General features: G+C 37.6%; 1 protein-coding gene across 1 annotated transcript in view; it reads right to left on the minus strand.

Moving 5' to 3' along the window:
• rsrc1 (arginine/serine-rich coiled-coil 1) overlaps window positions 1-21,487 on the minus strand; it is a 78,162-nt gene that overhangs the window by 10,474 nt on the left and 46,201 nt on the right. The window contains exon 7 of the mRNA XM_077722166.1: window positions 7,234-7,305. Coding sequence (XP_077578292.1) covers window positions 7,234-7,305 — 72 coding nt within the window. The remainder of the gene's footprint in view (window positions 1-7,233; window positions 7,306-21,487) is intronic.

The following is a 21,487-nucleotide window of genomic DNA, read 5'->3' on the forward strand; positions in this document are numbered from 1 at the left end:
CCGGACAAAATGACCAAAAAAATGAGGATAAAATAATGTCATCAAATTTATTGATAAGAAGAATTGTTTTACTTAAGTTTGCCAAATATATTGTGCTCCTGGTATCGAGTTTTTTGATACGTTTAAACTACAAAAACGATGACCAATCAGAGGAGGTTAAAAAGGCTCTGCCAATCACAACATACGTGACCCTTGAGATGACCCCCAATAAACAAGAAGTGACCTGGAAGAGTTAACCAACCAGTAGAGAAAATTAAATGGATGCAAATAGTATAGCTTTTGTTTTATTGTGGCAAAATTATCTTATTAAATAGATTTTTTTAAAGGTAAAGTTGTTCTTAAAGGTAAAAAAGTGGTGATTGACAAGGCTACTAATCATACAATCATTCACACACATGTCGAAGGAGTAAAAGGGGGCGGAGCTGAGATTAAATGGGAGGAGCAATGAGAGAAATGAGCATTAATAAAAAAATCTATAACGCAGTAATTGCCCAGTTTATTACTTCTTAAATGAGATAAATAGAGAGGAAAAGGAAAGGTAAAGACAAACCTGGCAACCCTTTTTTTTATTGTATTTCGTTTTTTTTACCCGCATTTTGGCTTTAATGCATACGACAGAATTTGGGTTTCACTTGGGGAGGGAGGAGCAAAAAAAAAAAGGTCTCCTCGTGATAATTAAATCTTCTCACACTGATTTTCTGCCAAATTTATTTCCCCCGGGAGCGGAACTGTGATTCAGTGCTTAGCAGCCTTGCATAACTAATGATCTTGGCGTTGGGGTTGGGAGGGGGGCTACATCGGGGGTGCCGTGCACCTGAACGAATTGGGAGGAGCAAATAAAGGCAGCCAATGGCACTTTTCATCTCCAATCAATCATTATTTTTCGGCAAATGGGCAGGACGGGTTTTATGTAAGTTTCAAAAAATGGACCTTTGAGGGAAAAGTGGAATTAATTGCAGGCCTGCTCTTCTTCTTTGAAATCAATTCTGCGGTGAATTGTGGGCCAAAAAGGGAGCTTTCATTCCGGGAGTGAATGAAACTGGCGTGGTGAGGGGTTCCATAGTTGTTACTGGTGGGATTGTGTTGGACATGATAATACAACAAATAAGGCTATTTATCGCTAGGAAGGTTAGGGGATGAGGCTAATGCAGAGGATTGTTAAGAAATTAATAGAAGTGGCATTTTAAAAAAAAAAATTGAAATCACAAGGGGGTAATAATGCCTGTCCAGATTGGGTTTCACTTTTTGTTTCGAAAAAATCTCAAGGTAATATCTGAAATAATTCCCAAAAGTATTATTTTCATGCCGATCTAACGTCATTAAAGTTGATGTTAAAAAAATATAATGCAGTTTTTATTAACCTTATTTTAATTTTGGACTTTTTCCTCAATATAATGCAAAATTAACATACTATTATAGTTATTAACGTCATTCAGAAGAACAAAAAGAAGAAAAAAGTAATAAATAACTTGACAGCATGTACTCACAAAAAAATTAAAATATACCGTATTATCCGCACTATAAGACGCAAGGAAAAACTACAATTTCCTCAAAAACCGACAGTTCCCCTTAATTAAGGATCAATATTGGTTAATCCAGCTATAAAATTCCCTTTAGCACAATTTCTTTATAACACAACTCCTAACCACTACAACTCCCTCTAGTGGATATATAACACAATCCCCTACTACTTCAACCACCACCACTGCTGCGCCTTATAATCCAGTGCGCCTTATATATAAAACGACTTTTAAGACACTCAATAGTATGAAGAATTCGCTAACAACAAATATTTAACCACAAAAAAGATAGTTTTCTTTATTTTTTAAGTCAATAACACCTCACACACAGACCCAACGACCCCCCCTGGAGTCGAACAAGCTCTAATAACATCTTTATTTAACGCCTGGCGTGTTTGTTAATACGACGAGAAGGCAAACAAAAATAGCTCCCATGTTAAATTTGGTCTCTTGTCCTTCACGCGGCGGCCCAAACGTTGGCCTTGGTAATTAAAACATTTCAAGCGCAAGGCAGTCAGTCCCCCGCTAAAAAAAAAAGCCCCACCCGCCACCTCCACGCTCCCCGGGTGTGATATGGGGGTCACGCGCCTGTAGATTCTAATTTGCGCGCCATTTGTATTCATGACAGACACGTGCTAAATATTTAATAGCAGCCCGGCAGGAGTTTTGTATTGTTAGGCTTTCCAGGTCAAATAATTTGATTTCTAGGCAGATTACATTAAGCATCAATGTCCAAGCAGGCACTTTCACTTGCCTCTCATTTCCTGGCTTTTATTGCAGCTCAAAACCCGAAAGGATATTCGGCTTTGGATCTCACAAGAGCTTCTTATCCGAGGGATTACTTATTATTTTCAATTAGAAAAAGGTATGGCGAGGATCGGTAGGAAAAAATGCGGGTGCGAGTGGAATGAGGTTTGAGGAGGCGTGTCTTCATGAGCAAGACGAATTAGGATTATGGAAGGAATATTTAGTGTCAAGTGGTTTTCATTTTGATTTTTTGAACCAGGTTGGGGAGACTTTTTAAAATGCATTGTAAAAGTCAGGAAATATTGAATTTAAAATTATTTTATGAGAATTTTAAGGTGTTCAAGAGTGCATTAAATGATCACTAATTTGAATAAAATGCTGTCGAAATGTAACAAATATTTCTAGGGTATAAATATTAATTTCAATTATAGATGGGTGGCTATTAGGCGTGTTGAGATGGTTAAAAATGGTGAAATAAAAGTATTTTTGAAGTAAAATAGCAAGTTGGGGTATTACAGTAATCCCTTGAATATTGCGGTTTATGTAGAGTAAACATGGACGTGATTATTGAAAAATCGCAAAGTAGTAGTCAACTATATAACTTTTTAAAAAGTTTTTGTAGCAAGAGTGGCTACCGCTTACGAGATTCAGCGTGGATTTTCACATTTTTATGAATTTAAAAAAATAATAATTAATAATAGCGGAAAAATTGCAAAGTAGGCTCACTATATTATAACTTTTTTCAGTGCTGAATTTTAGTAGCAATAGTGGCTCCCACTTACAAGTTTCAGCATGAATTCCCATATTTTTATGAATAAAAAAATATATATAACAATAATAATTAATAGCAGGAAAAAAATCACAAAATAGTAAATTCGCGATAATCGAGGGATTACTGTACACAACAACTGAAAGCCTCCACAATGACAATCACTTATCCTCATTACATTTACAACATACTTATATCCTTCCACTTCAGTTCTTCCAAAAATGAACAACTGGTGACCACAAATATGACGCCAAAATGATTGACAACAGAGATAGTTCCATAGCAATGAAGGCCTTATTGGATGCCAGGTCGAAGAAGGGGGGTTGCATCTGAATATTTAATGGACATATAATTCCTCCATGTGCTTCCACACACACACACGGGTAGACACACAAGTCCAAAAGCACCCCGTGACCTGTCCTACACACAAAGTAATTAGAGAAACAGTCCTTTGGTTTGGCTGCCCAAAGAGCAAACGCTAGGTATATATTCCCCTAATGATGTGGGTTAAAGAGCTATTATACGTCTCATTAAAATATATGATCTCCCAATCTGCTGCTGGTTTGAGCTAATGGCCAGAGAGCGGTAGGCGGGAGGCTAAAACACTAGCGTTGTTAGCGCTTGACAGGGCAAATGTTTACATTTTGGGATGCCATTGACGGCTGGAGACGTCCTCTCCATTTTGATTGGAGAAACTTGAAAAAAATATTAGTATTACGTATATATACACAGTATTTTCACGACTATAAGGCGCACTTAAAAGTCTTAAATTTTCTACAAAATACAGTGCGCCTTATAATCCAGTGCGCCTTATGTATGGAAAAAAATGTCATTTATTGAGGGTGCACCTTATAATGGCAGTGCGCCTTATAATGTAGTGCGCCTTATATATATGTGAAAATACGATATACAAATTTGAAAATTCGGGTGCCAGGAATTTTATTAAAATAAATCATATTGAAATAAATGTTTTTTAAATGATTTATGATGACCTCCATGCTTTTTTATCGACTTTTGACCACTTGATCTCTTTTTCAGAAGCACTATAATTCCCAAACAATCCTTTACATATGTATTTTTTTTCTTTTGACCACTGACAACCTATTATTATTTTTTCTCGGCTATATTTATATAAAAAACTGTTATGTTATGAGATGCCTATTTAGCCTATTGTTACTTTGACCTATATTTCTTCTAGGTTTCTACTTTAATACAAAAAAGGGCGACTTATATATGCATTTTATCCTGTTTTTTTCTTCATTATTTGGCCAGTTTGACCTTAAAGTCCAAGAAATCATTTTTTTCAAATATAATTATCTATATATAAAGACACCCTTATTCATTATAAAGTTTCTTTTGAACTTACTAACCACAACAATAGAATTGTATCGATTACGCAGGCGTACCTACAAAATGGCCGGAAACATTTCTCCTTCATTACGAATGCAATTTGCACAACAAAAAGGGCAAAACGGAAAATAAAATAAATAAAAAACAGAATATCACGGATGTCAAGTGAGCCTGTTGGGCATGCAAAGTACAATCTTTTGACTTGAAGGGATTGGACTCAACAAAAGAACCAACGTTTCCTTTTTCAAGCGTTAGCATCATCTGGCTGCCCTTAACCAGCGAGGCAAACATTTCTTTTTAAGTGGAGACTACTTTGTTAACTGATGGCCACGGGGCCAGTTATTGATCCTTCTTGTTTGGCTCTGAAAAAAAAAAGAAAAAGCCCTGATGGTGAAGCCTTCCATCATTTTCTCGCAGGGCTTCAACGGCAACGATATTGCACACATTGCTGCTGTTGTTGACATGAATCAGATCCGGGTTGGTTTCGATTAGCGCCACGCTAGCGAGAGGACGCGTTGTCGGTCTGCGATCTATTTGTGAACGAGGTGTGTAGGAGGAAGCGTTCCTTTCTACTCTTTAAAGGTTTCCTCATTTCGCACGACTTTAGTGTTTTCGAATAGAAACTTTCTGGTAGTGTCGACCTCGTAGAAAACCCTGAGGGGAACGCGGGGAACGCCACAAATTCAACTTCATCCTCATTTTGCACTTTTATTGCGTAAAGGAAAAATGGCTGCCCTGTTGTGTCAGTTCCGGTCATAGAAAAGAACCCCAAAAAAGTATTTCTGTCAACCTATCCCAATTATTTAGAGTTGTTAATGATTGAAATTCTCCTTATTAAGTGATTTTTAAAAAGTATACATTATTTACTCTTATCAGGCGCACTTAAAAGTTGAAAATTTTCTACAAAGTGGACGGACGGGCCAATCGGTACATTGCTTACTGACGCGCTATATTTATATAGTGAAAATGTGGTATATCGGTTTCACAATAAACATAATAATCAACCCTAAATCCACAAAACGGCAAACACAATTAGAAATGCTCAAAAACAGTATTAAATATGGGAAAAACTGTATAATAAAGCCACTATGACCATTATAAGTCTGTTTTTAAAAATTTCATAAAAGTTGGTTAGCAAATCAAGATAGCAAGATTGTTACTTAGCATTCAAAGTTTTAAAAACTCTTTTTTTGTATATATTTAAAAAAAAAAACAGTACCGGTATAGTATTGTCATCAGAATCAATATATCGGGAACCCCCAACAATGGCATTAGAACGACACTACTTGTATACTCTGTATACATACAAATATCCCATTACGCGTCATACTATGATGATTATGGGTCTTATTTTTAAATTTCACATACTTTTTTAGTACTGTAGCAGGTCTAACCATGTCATGACTGCAATCAAAGTGAGTTATTTAGCATAAAAAAGGCAAAAAAACAAATTTTTTGACAGTATTGTCATCGGAATCGATATATCGGGAACCCCAAAATATGTCATAAGAACAACACTATCTGTATACTCTGTATGTATAAAAATATGAATAGTCTACAGACAGAAGTAAAAATAGCTGTCAAACGAGTACTCACACTTGGTTGGCTAATACTACTACTATTATACGGAAAGGTATAAAGAAAAGGAGGAAAAGAATGTGCAAAACGGAGAGCAAGAGGAGAAGGAGGCGGTAACGCATGGCATCCCAACCGGAGCCGGTGACCAAAGAAGGAGTGCAAGGCTAATTACTTTCTGATGGCTGCACTTTCATTGGGCCAAAAGGGCAGCTAACTTTAAAGGTCACACTGCCACACACACACAAATGACACAAAAGCTACAAGAACGTCTCGGCCAATAGAAAAACACTAAACACCCACACTAGAAGGAATTATTCTGCGGCTACACGGACGGAAAGACGGACAGAAAGACAGACGTGCTCTCATTTATACGCTGCCCTGGTTAGAACAAGGACTGGCCTCATTATTCTGTCTCAGGACTTTTATTAGCAGCAGCATATCCCGTGGAAATGACTCTTGGCTTTATTGGAATGTCTATCGAGATGGGATACGTGCAACAACGGGCCGTCGGGAGTTTGCCGCTGCCAGCAAATGTATTTATTCACTAGCTGCGGGGGTAAAGAATGCACATTTTTTCCTTGGCAATTGAATGCTAATGAAGACGGTTTTCGTAGAAAGGCACGTACTTCAAGTTCATGTCAGAAGTGGAGTGCAAATATGAATTAAATATAGGTTGGACTTTAAACTTCGTTTTAAGTTGCAGGTGGTAAGAAAAGGATTCTGTAAAAAAAAAATGAACACGGAGAAATAGAGGAAAAATGGATGTAAATAGAAGGGAAAACGTGTATTTATTTTTAAAATGGTGCGAGAATAGAAATAAAGGGGAAAATAATCTACATAACAGAAATAATAGGTCTTTTTTTAGGAATAAAATACTTGTATGTATTGAATATTTTGAATAAAAAGGCTATTATATGATGGTAACATTTAGCATTTTTTAGCATTATGATTTATCCGCTTCTTAAATATGTTTTTGATATTTTTAAAGGTTTTATTTCTTAAATTAGCTTCACTGTAACTGTCAATGTTAAATTATTTTAATGGGGGTGGGTTTTAGTTGACATTTGCAATTCCGACTCGTATCTCAAATTTCTGCTCGCATCTCAAAGCAAAGAATCGCAATTGTTTTTGGGAAAATCCATATCACAAGGCACAGCTGAGCGATAGAATTATAATAAAAGAGGTCAGTGATATTTCACGAAGGAATAAAGTAATCAAAGTGGGTGTAAAAGTTCTAATTCATACTAGATATGCGTAAAAAAAACTCACCCATATTCATCTTTTTACGGACTTCGTCCTCTTGCTTGGCTATTTTGGCCTTCAGAACTTCATCACTTTTGGCTAAAGGGAAAAAATAAATAGAAAAACATGAGGGTTAAATTCAGAAAGTTGACAAACAAACAAGAAACAACCTGAAAAGTCCTTAAAAATCAATAAAAACTGATCCAAAATTTTAAGTAAGTACCATAAGTACTAAGTTAAGTCATTGCCTACTATTGACAATAAAATAATAATTAAAAATAGCAGAAAAAAATCGCAAAGTAGTGAATTAGTCGATAATAATTATCATTTATCATTATTTATGATGTAGTCGTTTTCTTCGGGTTTAGTTCTTCCAAAATGAAGATTTAGCAACATTAAGAAAAATTAGCAATACAGCCTGTAAATAAAAAACATCCCATTTTTGCGCTATTTTATTTATACATCACTGTCACTAAATTGCAATTTTAATGTGTAAGTTATATACAATAAATTCCATGATAACATGACACTAAATGAGTTTAAATAAAATCAAAAATTAAGATGTTTTCTTCCAAAGTGGGCGGAGTAACCCGATAGAAGAGTAGGTGGAGGGCAATCAGAAAAAAGCTCAAAACGATGAATCCTTACAATGATTATGCTTTGTCTGGAATACTAATTGGAAACGACAGGCCGCCTGGTTGCCAAGTAAACGCGTTCCAACAAAAAACCCGCACGGCGTAATGTGTAAAGTGTGCGGGTGCATGCGAGCGAGGCCACGGGGTGAGCTCGACTGCGCCGCTGGTTTTGTTGGCTAATTGGCCGAGACAAAGAAGCCGTCACAGCGCCGCTACGGCTGCTTAAGTCTGGAGGTTACGCATCTTTACTAACAATGACTCGACACGGATGACTGCATCCTGGCGTCTGCCTCACGCCGCCGCCTCCGTGTGCGGGCGCCGTACGCGGCGGGTGGCTTGTCGTTGCGGTCTGAAGACGGAGCTACCGACGGCACCAATTTGAGAAGTCGGAGGTTGCCGGGCGGGGAGCCAATCGTGACTTGAGGATTTTTGCGTTTTGGGAATTAGAGGGAGGAGCTTGTGGTTAAACATGGTGGCTTTCTCTAAGATATAGTCAGGTTTTACAGTGTTGCTAGAAGGAAATATTGGGATTTTTTTTGCAATACATCCTAAAAATATCTATTTATATATATATTATAACTTGTATATTTAAGATACTGTATTTTCACGACTATAAGGCGCACCCTCAATGAATGACATATTTATTTATTTTTCCATATATAAAGCACACTGGAATATAAGGTCTATTTTGGAGAAAATTTAAGACTTTTAAGTGCGCCTTATAGTCGTGAAAATACGGTTTTAGTATTTTGGTAGGTGACGCTATTTCTTTCTTTTAAATAAGTCTTCATTTCTACTTAATATTTTAATATGGTAACTTTCTAGTTTAATAATAATATTATATTATTATTATGAATATGGTGACTTTGTAGTTTAATGCAAAAGTGGAAAAACAGCTCGTTTTGGAATTTGAAAAAAAAAAAAAACTAATATATATATATATATATATATATATATATATATATATATATATATATATATATATATATATATATATATATATATATATATATATATATATATATATATATATATATATATATATATATATATATATTATAACTTGCATATTTAAGTTATATATCATTCTGCCTTGTTCTTAATAAGTCTTAACTTCTCCATAACCCTTTTAAAAACATGATGTTTTGTATTTTACTACAAATTGACTATTAAATAGTAAGCCCTGCTGTAATTAAAAAGTAAATTAACTCATTCTATGCCTATGACGCCAATTGATATTCAATACATTTGACCTTTCCAGTTAATAATAACATGATTTCTGTTCATGATGACTTCCACTTACACAGCACACTATTTTCTCATATAGTACACAATATAATTCAGTAGTAGTCTACCCTAACTAGCATTTAAGCTAAGGTAGACATTCCACGATCTCAGGGCTACACCCAGATAGAAAATAGATGGCGCTGTAGAGGTGCCATAGCCAAAAGAAAAGGGTCCATAGACATGGCGGCCAGGTAGGGTAAAAAAAAAGGAAGAACCAACAGCTCGAGGGGGGACAAACTAACATGTCGAGTAAGAGAGAGAGAGAAAAGGGCCGCTAACAACATCGGGGGGATTTGACGCCTCTTTAGCGTTGTTTATCCTCCACCTCCATCCCTTCATGCCGGCGCCAAAAGCGTCTCTCATCCTCTCCTCCTCCTTCTGTTTTTTTTGCCCTCAACGCATCGGCGGCGCCGTTCTCTCCAGTACACCGTGCAGCGTGCCCGGGGGCCATAGCAGCAAATCAAACTGTTTATCCATCCATCTCTCATCAGCGTATACTCGCCCGGCGGGCCCCCCCGGCCCCCTCAAAACAATGAAAGCGCCAAGACAGGGATGCCGTTTGATTATATCAATGCGGAGCGCTCCTTGAAAACATGAGCTGGAACACCAAATGGCTAAAAAAATATTGGGACAACAGTTTCAAAATAAGAGTCGGGGAAGACCTCCAAAGTAGGGGTTTGACGTTTGTGACGTCCAGGTTCGATACTCGGGTATTTTTTGGGGTCCTACAATATCCTATAAGTACTAGCATTGAGATTTTTTATATTGCAGTACATTGAACTAATGGGAAATATTATTTCTTTTTAGAGAACGATGTAAAAACGATTATTTTACACAGTCACCTATGGAGCCAGCCTTTGTTGATTTGTTGGGTTTTTTACAGTGGAGGCGGAGCTTCGTTATAAAGGATTTTGTACATTAAGGTGGAATTAGGATGTTTAACAGTATTGTCTTGTGTTTCTGTTTTTTTAATGAGAATATAGACACAGCAAAAGACATTGTAGACATAAATACATAGGTAATAAGTTAATAAATAAATGGTTGTGTATAAATGTGACTTTTTATATTTTTATATTATTTATTCATGTTTTTGTACTGGGAAAAAGTACTTTTTTGGAGTACTAGGACCACCAATTTTGTTATACGCAGCTGTGTATAATGACAATAAAAGCTTTTGATTTTAATTCAAATTGGTTTTAGTGTTGTTGGGCTTGCTTTAAAATAAATGAGCTTGAAATTCCAAAAATAAGACAATTTCTTGTCTTGGGTTTGACAATTATATTAGGTTGAAGGGTCTGAAATGGATCTATTTATCTAAAAAGTAAGTTATGCTGTAGCAATACTGCAAAAATATGCATTCATGTAAATATCTTCCTTAACAGCTTTGTGGCTACGGTCCATTTTTGGTATAATAGCATGACGGACTTTTATTAAAGCGAGTAATAAACGTTCTTTCACTTCATTTAGTCGGCGTTCCATCTTGGCCGCACGGCGGTGGGTGGAGCGTGGCCTGATTACGAGTGTAATTGCAGCTCGGGGGAGTCCCAACCACCACCACCACCACCACCACGTCTGCCAGAAGATGTTTCCGGCGCTACGACAGAGAAGAAGAAAGTCCGCAAAAAAAAACAAAAAAAGGCAGGTTGCCATTTCTTTTATTCCTCCCTTCAGAAACTCTTCTTCTATCACTTCTTTTCCCTCCATTCTCCCCTTGGCAGGATTAGCAGGGTCTCGTTAGAAGGGGGGGGGGTTAAAACGCAATAACGCTCCAAACCAGGTGGAACGGGGCCATTATCGGCCGCGAGATGGATAGGCCGAGGGGGGAGGGGTTGGGGGGGCAATTTAGATTCAATAAACTGGCAAAGCAAGAGGCGCAATCTGATTTATCTCTTTACACGCCGCCAATGCTCGCCGCTCCGTAGCTGATTCCCTATTACGGCGAGGAGAGGGACTATTCATCGGATGTTGTCGAGGACGGCGACTTGACAGAGTAGGGAGGGGGGGGGCGGGGGGTGTTTGGACAAAAGCAAAACAGCCATAGCAAAGGCTTAAATGCGCTTACCGTATTTTCATGACTATAAGGTGCACCGCATAATAAGGCGCACCCTCAATGAATGATATTTTTTTCATATATAAGGCGCACTGTGTTATAAGGTGCACTGTCTATTTTGGAGAAAATTTAAGACTTTTAAGTGCCCCTTATAGTGGTGAAAATACGGTAATTGCTATTGACTTCCAGGTATGAAGCACTCACTACTTTACAGTCACCTCCAGAGCCAGCCATTGTTGATGTTTTGGATTTTTTGGTATAAAATCTTGCAGTGGGGGGAGGAGCTATATGATGGAAGATTTTGTAAACTAAGATGGCATCTGCATATTTAACAGTATTGAGTATTCAGTTCAGGTGTTTGTGTTTTTTTTAATATCCGAAAGTGGTGGTTTTTCGTTTTTGGTTTTCTGGTTTTGCTTTTTTTCCCCCATATATAAGGCGCACTGGATTATAAGGCGCACTGTCTATTTTGGAGAAAATTTAAGACTTTTAAGTGCGCCTTATAGTCGTGAAAATACGGTATGTAAAGATAAACAATTAAATCCAAAGCTGAGGTGAGTTATAGAGTTATATTGAGGATGGATAAAGAAGGAGGTGGTTGCTTAGGCCTTAGGCTTTTTGCATCCAGTAAGAAAGGATCTCATATTACGGAGTTTGAAAGAGCAGCATCCAGCCCACGTTTTGCAGAGAGTCAATAGCACATGTAAAAAAGCAGCCTGCCGAGGTCAACGCTACAGTTATTCACTTAGCGTGGATGCGCGGGTAATGCGAGAGGCCGTGTGTTGGCGGACAGGCACGGCGACGCGGCAGTTTTTGACGGCCGGCGTACGGTGGGCGGAGCCTGATGCTCTAAAGTTGGATAAATCGGCCTCGTGGCTAACGACAAAGTGAATATTAGAGATGGTGTGCTGACATTGGAGAAATGTCCCTTTTCAATTAGGTGGGAGCTTTACTAGCATATGAATCGGGGTCCGAGAGATCCAGGTGATGAGTTAAGGGATAAGAGAAAGACAAAAATGCTAGCAAAACGAAAAAATGGCAATTTTTGGCAAAAAAATAACCCGTAAAGACCTGGCATTTACGCTGGTTGTCACATTTTGGTTCGTGTAGGCCACAAAATTAATATTAAGTATGGCTTATGTGACCCAAAAAGTGGAAAAGTACGTCAATTAAAATTAAACACAGTTTTAGTTGTCGTTCTTGTGGACAATAACTTTGAAGAACTATTCTTCCGTCATTACAAAACGCATAGTTTTGCAACTTGGTAGCCAAGATGCTTGGGTTAATATTAATTGATACTTGGACCCCGATTTTTAATTTGTTTGTGTATGTAAAGCTGATTAAAGAATTGCAAAAACATTGTTTCTGTGGGTTACACGTTTGCCACTAGCTACTCCATCACAGCCTACAGTGCACTGAAAAACACTCATGTATAAAAAGCAGTTCTTAAGTATGTACTCAAAAATAAAATACTACAAAAAATACCTTTAAAATGATGACAAACAGCATCAATGGGCGCCAATATGTCAAAAATGTGTCCTGCAACGAGCGAGAATCGTTGTAATTTAAAAAAAAATATGATAAATATGAAACTAGCGGTGTTAGGATAAGAAACAAAAGCAAGTAAAACTCTGACTTTTTTCCTAACCTTTGTTAAATCAGGTCATTTGCGACAATGCAAAATGCCCAACACACATTTACCAATGCATACGTTTTTCATCATCCGAGTGAATATAACAAGTACAGCAGGTGCACAAGAGTTTATCCACCACCGGGGAGAACCACTAGGTGGCACAGCACACAGGCAAACCGAAGGTTAAGACGCCAGAGGCCTTCACTCAAACTTGGGCTTGGATTCTTTTGTGGCATGGCGCTAGGACATAGGCAAGACTCCACGAAAACGTAAAGACAAGAAATTGGCTAGGGCGTGTACGTCCTCCTCAAGTTCTGCCAGGAGAACTTTTGCCGGAGATGAGTGGGTAAGTGCACATGGCGGGTCTTGAGAGGGCAATCAGAGCAAATCCATAATGCAGGGATTGCCGCGTGAAATATTAAAGCATTGGGCGGCCCGCCCATGACATCTCACCCCCGACTTCAACCCCGTCATGTTTCCGCACTTCCTTTTTGTTCGGTCTGATATTTTTTCCCTCCCCTCTCATCTCATCTCATTCATGTTCTTCGTATCTTTCTTTTTTGTTTCAAAAACAGCTCTTAATTCTTGGCAGATGTTTTTTTTTCCAGTACTCATTGAACTGGATGGGAGATATTAAAAAGGTCCATGTACCTGTTGGAAAAGCTGAAAATGGGAGTTTTGGCCATTTTCCATCAAGCTGAACAACCTTATGAAATTCTACAGGATTTAAAGACCTGAACACATACCTGGCAACCTCAGCACTATACTCCCCTTACTAATATTTGCAATTCCACCTATTAAACATACAAATGCAACATGGCAAATATTTAGTCACATAGGGTGCACTTAAAAGTCTAAAATGTTCCCAGAAATGGACATAGTGCTTGACTCTCTGGGTACATTGCTTGCTGACACGCTATATTTATATAGTGAAAAGGTGGTATGTTGAAAGCATGACTAATAGCAATCGACGTTGATGTTTTTGTTTGTTAGCAGTGACCTAAACGATCCGGATTAGAGCCAAAATGTGTAAAACAAGATCAGTTTTACACAAAAAAAATGACTTAAAATATCGTGTATATAATTTGAAATGATGAAAAATATATAAAATACGGGAAAACGTACAAGTTGACAAGTATTTGAACATTACAGTGATCAATTATAGTCATTTGTCGCTTACGCCATGTTTTTGCAACTAAAATTACACCAAAAAATTGACATTCCACCACTAGGCGAATACTGTGCTCTCTATTTAGCTAAATTGGAATGTAATAAATCAGATCTGTAGAGAACTAACATTTCCAACAAAAAACAACAACTTAACACAGCAATTTGGGTACGAAAATATGCGTGCAAACCCGTGTATGTGTCCACTTATTCTAGGGTGAACGCACTTGATCGGGGCTTTGGAATGGTGCAGAATAAGCTTGAGGTTCCCCGCTGAAAGCCGGCTGGATTCCATTGTGGTAGCACAGTTATTGTGTGTGTGGTGCCGGTCGTGTTGTGGGTGTGTGGGTGGGGTATGTTACTGGTTTAAGACCATCAAAACCCTCGCACATGAAAGGTAAAGCGCAGCGGCTAATCGGCATAATGACACAAGGAGGCTAGCAAAGAGGCGGCCACTTAGAAGAGGAGAAAAGGCGAGGAGAGGCTCTGGCTGTGTCAATGGGGTTTGGTTCAACTGACCATATTATGGGGACAAACACAAAGTGATACAACAGAGCTGCAGGCTTGGTGGTCTCGGTTGGTCTTTTTGGGGGGATCGTGTCGTCAAAGACTGGGAGGGACGAGAGCGTTATTATTCCAAAATCAGACTTTTTTGTTTGTTTCTAGAAGCTGTTGCGGAGAATGCAAATATCAACGTTTTTGCAGATATTCTCAAAATGAACAATCACTTTAATTATTTTTTCTTTATAAATGGATTAAAAGAACTGGATTAAAATCCCTGAATATTTAGTTTTTTTATAGATCTAAAACAATGTTTATTTTAGCTTTTTTTAAATATATTTTTTGATTTTAAAAATGATTTTTGAACTAACAACACAGAACAAATTGATTAAAAAAATACAATCATTGATTTAAAAGGAGGAAAATCAGGAAATTTCATATACATCTATACTCTTCATTTGAATTTGATCCTAAAACAGAAAGCCAACACTCATGATTGACTTTCCTGGGCCACACAAAATGATGCAGCGGGCCAGATTTGGCCCCCGGGCCACCACTTTGACACACATGAACTAGGTGATATATTTGGGCACACCTCATAATGCTATTTTTAGATCCAAACTGCTTATTTAATTGTGTTTCTCCTGCCTTTGTATCCTATTTTTTCCCAAATATGTATTACACATACATCCTGAACGCCAAACATGGTTTCTAACTCCACCCCAAAATCTTCCTTGACACCATCCTAATGAAAGAATCATCCGTCTCTCCTCATCCATCGCTAGCGGCCAGTCTCGCCTACGTCAAAGCGCCAAGCTAGCAATAAAATGTCCGTAATCTCCGCTCCGGCATGTTAATTTTCCAGTCTAAAGGGGGGCAGCTCCCTTTTCATCATGGCGAAAGCTGCAGGAATATTCAGCGTGCTGCAGATGTTCATGAATAATGTCTGTGGCCAAACCCCTGGCTGAGAGAAGGGGGTGAGGGAGGGTGTGCACGGAGGGGGTGAATGAGCCAGGCCAGATGAATTACACGTAGGGGGGATCTGACAGGCGGCGTGGAGCTTTGTGATCATTCCAAAGTTCTAATAATCTCTCTCACCTTCTCCATCTCCACGGTAATGAAAGAGAATAGGTGATTGCACCTCGGGCTATGTTGGGCTCGTAATGACTCCTCCAAAGGCGCAAAAGCCGAAACCAGGAGAAAAAAAAGAGAGAGAGAGAAAAAAAAGATGAACTTTGAATGAGCCGCCAATTGGCCTTGACAGAGTGATGGAGCGCGACAGCCATTCTTGTAGCAAAACAGACGTAGTGCTAATTGATGATCAATATTTTAAGCAAAGCCGTGAAAATAAGCATTAAGAGACGAAGGGGAGGTAAGAAAGGGGAAGTGGATCTAACATAAATTCCCTTTTTTTCCTTGACATTTTCTTTCCCCAGCTGGAATTATTCGGAATTCAGTGCTAATAATGATAAATGGCAGTGGAGAATAGAATCCAAATTGCTTTGAGTCCTAATGCCAAATATGCAGGGTTTTTTTGGGGAGTGAAAAATGACATTTTTTGGCTGTCATTTGTGGGGGTTTTGGACTAAACTGGAATATGTTTTGAAAAGGGTATTGGCTAAGTTATTATGTTTTTTTGGATTTTGAATTTCTTAAGTTAGTTTACCCTAAAAAGTGTACTGACAACTGTGGTTATAGTTTTAAGATAGGTTATATAGTTTATATAACAGAAAAAAAATCGATTTGCATTCTCTATTGGCGAAAATCTGACCGTCAACCACAAAAAAAATTGCAGGTAATTAATGTCATCCTCAGAAATAAGACATTTAAAACTGAGCTTCAAGAACCAATGAACAACCTGTCCATCAAAAACTACAGTCCTCCTATTGGCTGAGTGATAACAGCCTGAAGTGACTCAATTTTTTGACATTTTTCAGTAACTGTCCAAAACATAGATCAATTTTAGCAGTTAAAATTCAAAAGTAGAACCACAAGAACCGAACATAAACATCCTCTCGTCAGTTACCCAAACTATGATCAGAACAAATTCCAATTGACGATATTGATACCTTCCTTTTGCGTAAAAAATCTCAAGCCTCCAATCAGGATGTTCACCATATGAATATCCGACAATGTTCCCCACTAAAGACTCATCAAAAAGCTGCTTCACCTGCATTTCCAGGCCTTTCATTTTTTCTCCATTTCGAGAACGAGTGCTATTCCTCTCTCGGGCCGCGAGGAACGCAGCTGGAATCCTGCCAAGCGACAGCTTGGCCTCTTTCTCATTCTCGCGTTTACGAGCTATGCTAGCGGTGCTTTTGAAAGGGCGCCAAACCTCTGAGAGGGGAAAAAAAACTGGTTAAAGCACTACAGGACAGCCTTTACCTCTGAAGGCCAAAAGGTGTCCTTCCAGATCCTTTGGCCTAATATTACAGCCAAAAGATGTTATTACTGACAAAAGAATTTGGGGCACTCTGAAGTCAGAATCTTTGACGGGTTCTACTTCTTCCTGAAACTACCAAAAGATTTTGTTCTTGACCGGACGTTTGGTCGCCGGTCAAATGGTGACAGAGAGTTTACTGTTAAAGCTGGCTCTCTAAATTATATTCATGAGAGAGTTTAAAATCAATGAGAGAGAGAGTTTAATATCCAAGTACTGTTTAATATCTAAGTAATGTTTAATATCTAAGTAATGTTTAATATTTAAGTACTGTTTAATATCTAAGTACTGTTGAAACCAGCTAAAAATATCTAGGTACTGTTTAATATCTAAGTACTGTTTAATATCTAAGTACTGTTTAATATCTAAGTACAGTTTAATATCCAAGTACTGTTTAGTATCTAAGTACTGTTGAAACCAGGTCTCAAAATTATATTCATGACAGAATGTTTAATATCTAAATATCTACTGTTTGCAACAGTACTTAGATATTAAACAGTACTTGAATATTAAACAGTACTTAGATATTAAACTCTTTCTCTCATGAATCAACTGTAGATATTTAGATATAATTAGATATAGAATGAATATAATTTAGAGAGCTGGTTTCAACAGTACTTAGATATTAAACAGTACTTAGATATCAAACAGTACTTAGATATCAAACAGTACTTATATATTAAACTCTATCTCATGAATATAATTTTGAGAGCTGGTTTCAACAGTAAACTCTGTCACCATTTACAAAGTCAAAATTTACAAATACGTGCAGAAATTCTATGACCCAAAACTCCGAATCCATCCCAAACTTTTCCCCCACTTAAACAAAAAAAACAATAGCTAGTCCTATGAGATTATTGAACCAAAAAAGATGCCTTACTGGTATAATGTCACAGCTTAATCCCCGTTTATCCCCTCGTTTATGCTGACTCGATTATATTTTCTTTTCAATTTGCAAAGATTCATTTCTACGAGTCGTACCAGGTATGAAATTAATCTTTATCCCGTTTTTGTTAGGGTTTGCACCACTCGGACGGACAATGAACGGGCGGCAATTAGTCGGCTAGTTTGGTTCCAAGCTTTTTTAGCCGAGTGCCCCCATTTGCCAACTTTTTGCCTTTTGTTCTAGCCACACAATGCCGCCCACTCACCCGTGGTGTCGTTCTCCTTCTCTAAAAAACCCTCCCTCCTTCCCTTCCTCACACCCACACGAGGCATTACACAATCTATCCAAATGTGCTTCCATTTAAAAGCCCATTACCAAGTCCCTGTTGTTTTGTTCTACGCAATTAAAAAGAAACGCGGCCTTTATAAGAACTCGGCTTCATTTGCGCTGACTTTATTTTGTTTATCTTTTTGCCATTGGCGCTTTCTCTTCTTCTGTTCCAAGGAGTTACTACTACTGCGAACAGGCCAAGTGAGCTCCTCTTAATTCCTCAGGTTTTGTTTGCATATAAGCTTAGATTGCTTCCATTTGAAAAGGCTCGGTGCCATGTTTCATCCTTAAGCTGCGATAATAGCGACTGCCAAATTGAAATAAGGGTAGACACACGCTTAAAGTGAGATATGCTGACAATCTTGGACACCCAACTCACTAAAACGCTGACATGCTCACAAAACAAACAAAAAAACAACAAGTTAGAAGCCGTATTGTGAGTGATGATCAACTTTTTAAACTTCAAAAGAGCATCCGGGGATAATTTCAGACTGGCGGGTCAAAGTTCAAAGGATGACAAACAGAAATTAAAGACAATGAGTACGTAGTGACAACAAGGTCGATAATAGTTGAGTTGGTAAATTACTGTGTTGTGTCATCCATGTGTTTACAAATATTTTGGGCTTGGCGTCAGCTCTCTTTAACAAAAGAAAATGGCTGTCTTAGGACCTACCATATGCATGCATGTACATCTATGTGTACGTATATATGTACAATGTGCTTATATATGTATGTGTATGTATATATGTACTATGTGCTTATATATGTATGTGTATGTATATATGTACTATGTGCTTATATATGTATGTGTATGTATATATGTACTATGTGCTATGTGCTTATATATGTATGTGTATGTATATATGTACTTTGTGCTTATATATATGTATGTTTATGTATATATGTACTATGTGCTTATATATGTGTATGTGTATGTATATATGTACTATGTGCTTATATATGTATGTGTATGTATATATGTACTATGTGCTTATATATATGTATGTGTATGTATATATGTACTATGTGCTTATATATGTATGTGTATGTATATATGTTCTATGTGCTTATATATATGTATGTGTATGTATATATATATGTACTATGTGCTTATATATATGTATGTGTATATATATGTACTATGTGCCTATATATATGCACTATGTGCTTATATATGTATGTGTATGTATATATGTACTATGTGCTTATATATGTATGTGTATGTATATATGTACTATCTGCTTATATATAAGTACTATGTATGTGTATGTATATATATATATATCAGCAACATGCTTATTTATTTATATATTTATTCATGTATTGACCTATTAACTTACTTATTAACTATCTATTTATGTCTAAAATGTCTTTTTCTGTGTCTGTATTCTCACCCTCTTGCTACTGTGGCAACAAAATTTCCCGTATACAAGATCAATCAAGTTATCCAATCCAATCCAATTCCAAATCTAAGTTGACTACCAACACGCCCTGACAGGTGAGCCAGTCTTTCTTGCCAAAAATTGATAAAGACATTGAAGTCAAATCACAAGAACCGGTTACAGTCACTGACCATCATTTCCTAGTCCCGACAGCTCTATAATTCGCTTTGGTCAAGACATTTCTGAACCCCACAATGGCTTTCAAGTGTCTCTCAACATGGCTGAAAAGGAGCGTGACAAGTCGCTTTACTAAATCATCGCCTTGTGGAGAACTTCAAGTGGGTTTGAAGTATCCTTCTCTCAAAGACACTTCAATAGCAAAACAACATGACACGCCGTCTCCCACCACAGCCAAACGGGCCTTTAAAAAACAGCATATTGTCCTTATTGATCTCTACTATAAGCCCTCCAATAATAAATTGGTCCCCCAACCAGAGAAAGGAACGCCACACAGAGGTTTAAACCCGCTAATTGAGTCTGTGGTGAAAGGAAGCCATCGATCTGGAGCATCATGTGAAATTAAACAGTACTGCAAAACTGGATCAAAACCAATTAGAATTCTTTAACCCTCTGGATGGAAGAGATTATCATCCTTAAACATGATGTGATTATAGCGTTTAATACAATATATACGACCATTGATGACCAGATCAGTTCTGTTGACGAATAACTAAGGAAACAGTATTTCATTTCAATGTAAGGTTGTCATTACAAGACTATGTTCTAGCTCAAAAACCTGTGGATTTAGTCCACTGGGGGAATGAATAAAGCAAAAGGGGCCGTGGTTGGTTCATCTATTGGCGCCCGGAGACCAGCGTAATCTGGTCCCCTTACTCCCCTCTAGCAAGCCCCACTGGTGTGCCCTTAAAGCTTCTAACCGGAGGTTTTCTCATGTTTAATGATCACCTTCTGGGATGATGCAAACGTATAAGAGGGAATAAAACTAATCAATTGTGTTTGATGTAAAGTTTAGCAAATTGACAATTGTCATTGAAGGCAATGAAGTAGACAATTATGTCCTGCTCACTTCTATCGTTTGTAGTCATTTAAATGTTTAAAAAAGAGAATAATGACTGGTTTACATGGACTAATCTCTATTTTGGGCCTAACCCGTTTTAGGTTATCTGTCAGGAATTAAAAGAATTAAAATTTATATGAACAATGGGAAAAAAGTGACTATTTTCCAGCAAACGTTAAATGGCAAGAGGTTTTTATAACTTTCTACATTAGGGTGGGAATAGAGTGATATGACTAGATTAGATTAGAATTTTATTTCATCCTGTATTGGGGAAATTTCCTTGTTGAAGTGGCAATACAGACACAGAAGACATTGTAGACCTAGCTAAAATGTAAAAGTCAACGTAAAAATCTAGAAAAATCAATTCCCGAGTTCCCAAAAGTTTCTAGAATACCAACCATCCCAACTTTATTGGGTTTTGTCCAAAATCCAACCTGATGGAAATATTTTTTTCCAGCATGGACTCACCAACACGCCAATGTCCCATTAACCATTGACCTTAGCTCTATCCTATCACTAATAAATTGTAATTCCTCCCACAAGTAAATCAGTGCAACTTTGCAAAGAAGGGAAAGTTGTATATCTTCAACATCATCCTGAAAAGTACAACAGTTGCTTTTCCGAACTATCCCAAAACTTAATTCCCACCGCGCTGTCACTGTATAAACGCCACTACCTCAAACCCGCCTCCACACCACATCCACTTAAAACAAAGTTAACTCCATCCACTCCACAATGTCTCTCAATCTACTTACCCAAGCAAATCCTAGGATTACATTACACTTAAATAAGCATCGAATATTATCAAAACGGCTTTTCTCATAACCGGCTTTCCCGATTGGAATTTCCCGACCTCCGATTTTGCCAAAAAAGTATTCGTCGCTGGCCTCCA

Source organism: Stigmatopora nigra, chromosome 8 (assembly GCF_051989575.1).
Source record: "Stigmatopora nigra isolate UIUO_SnigA chromosome 8, RoL_Snig_1.1, whole genome shotgun sequence".
Taxonomy (NCBI): Eukaryota; Metazoa; Chordata; class Actinopteri; order Syngnathiformes; family Syngnathidae; genus Stigmatopora; species Stigmatopora nigra.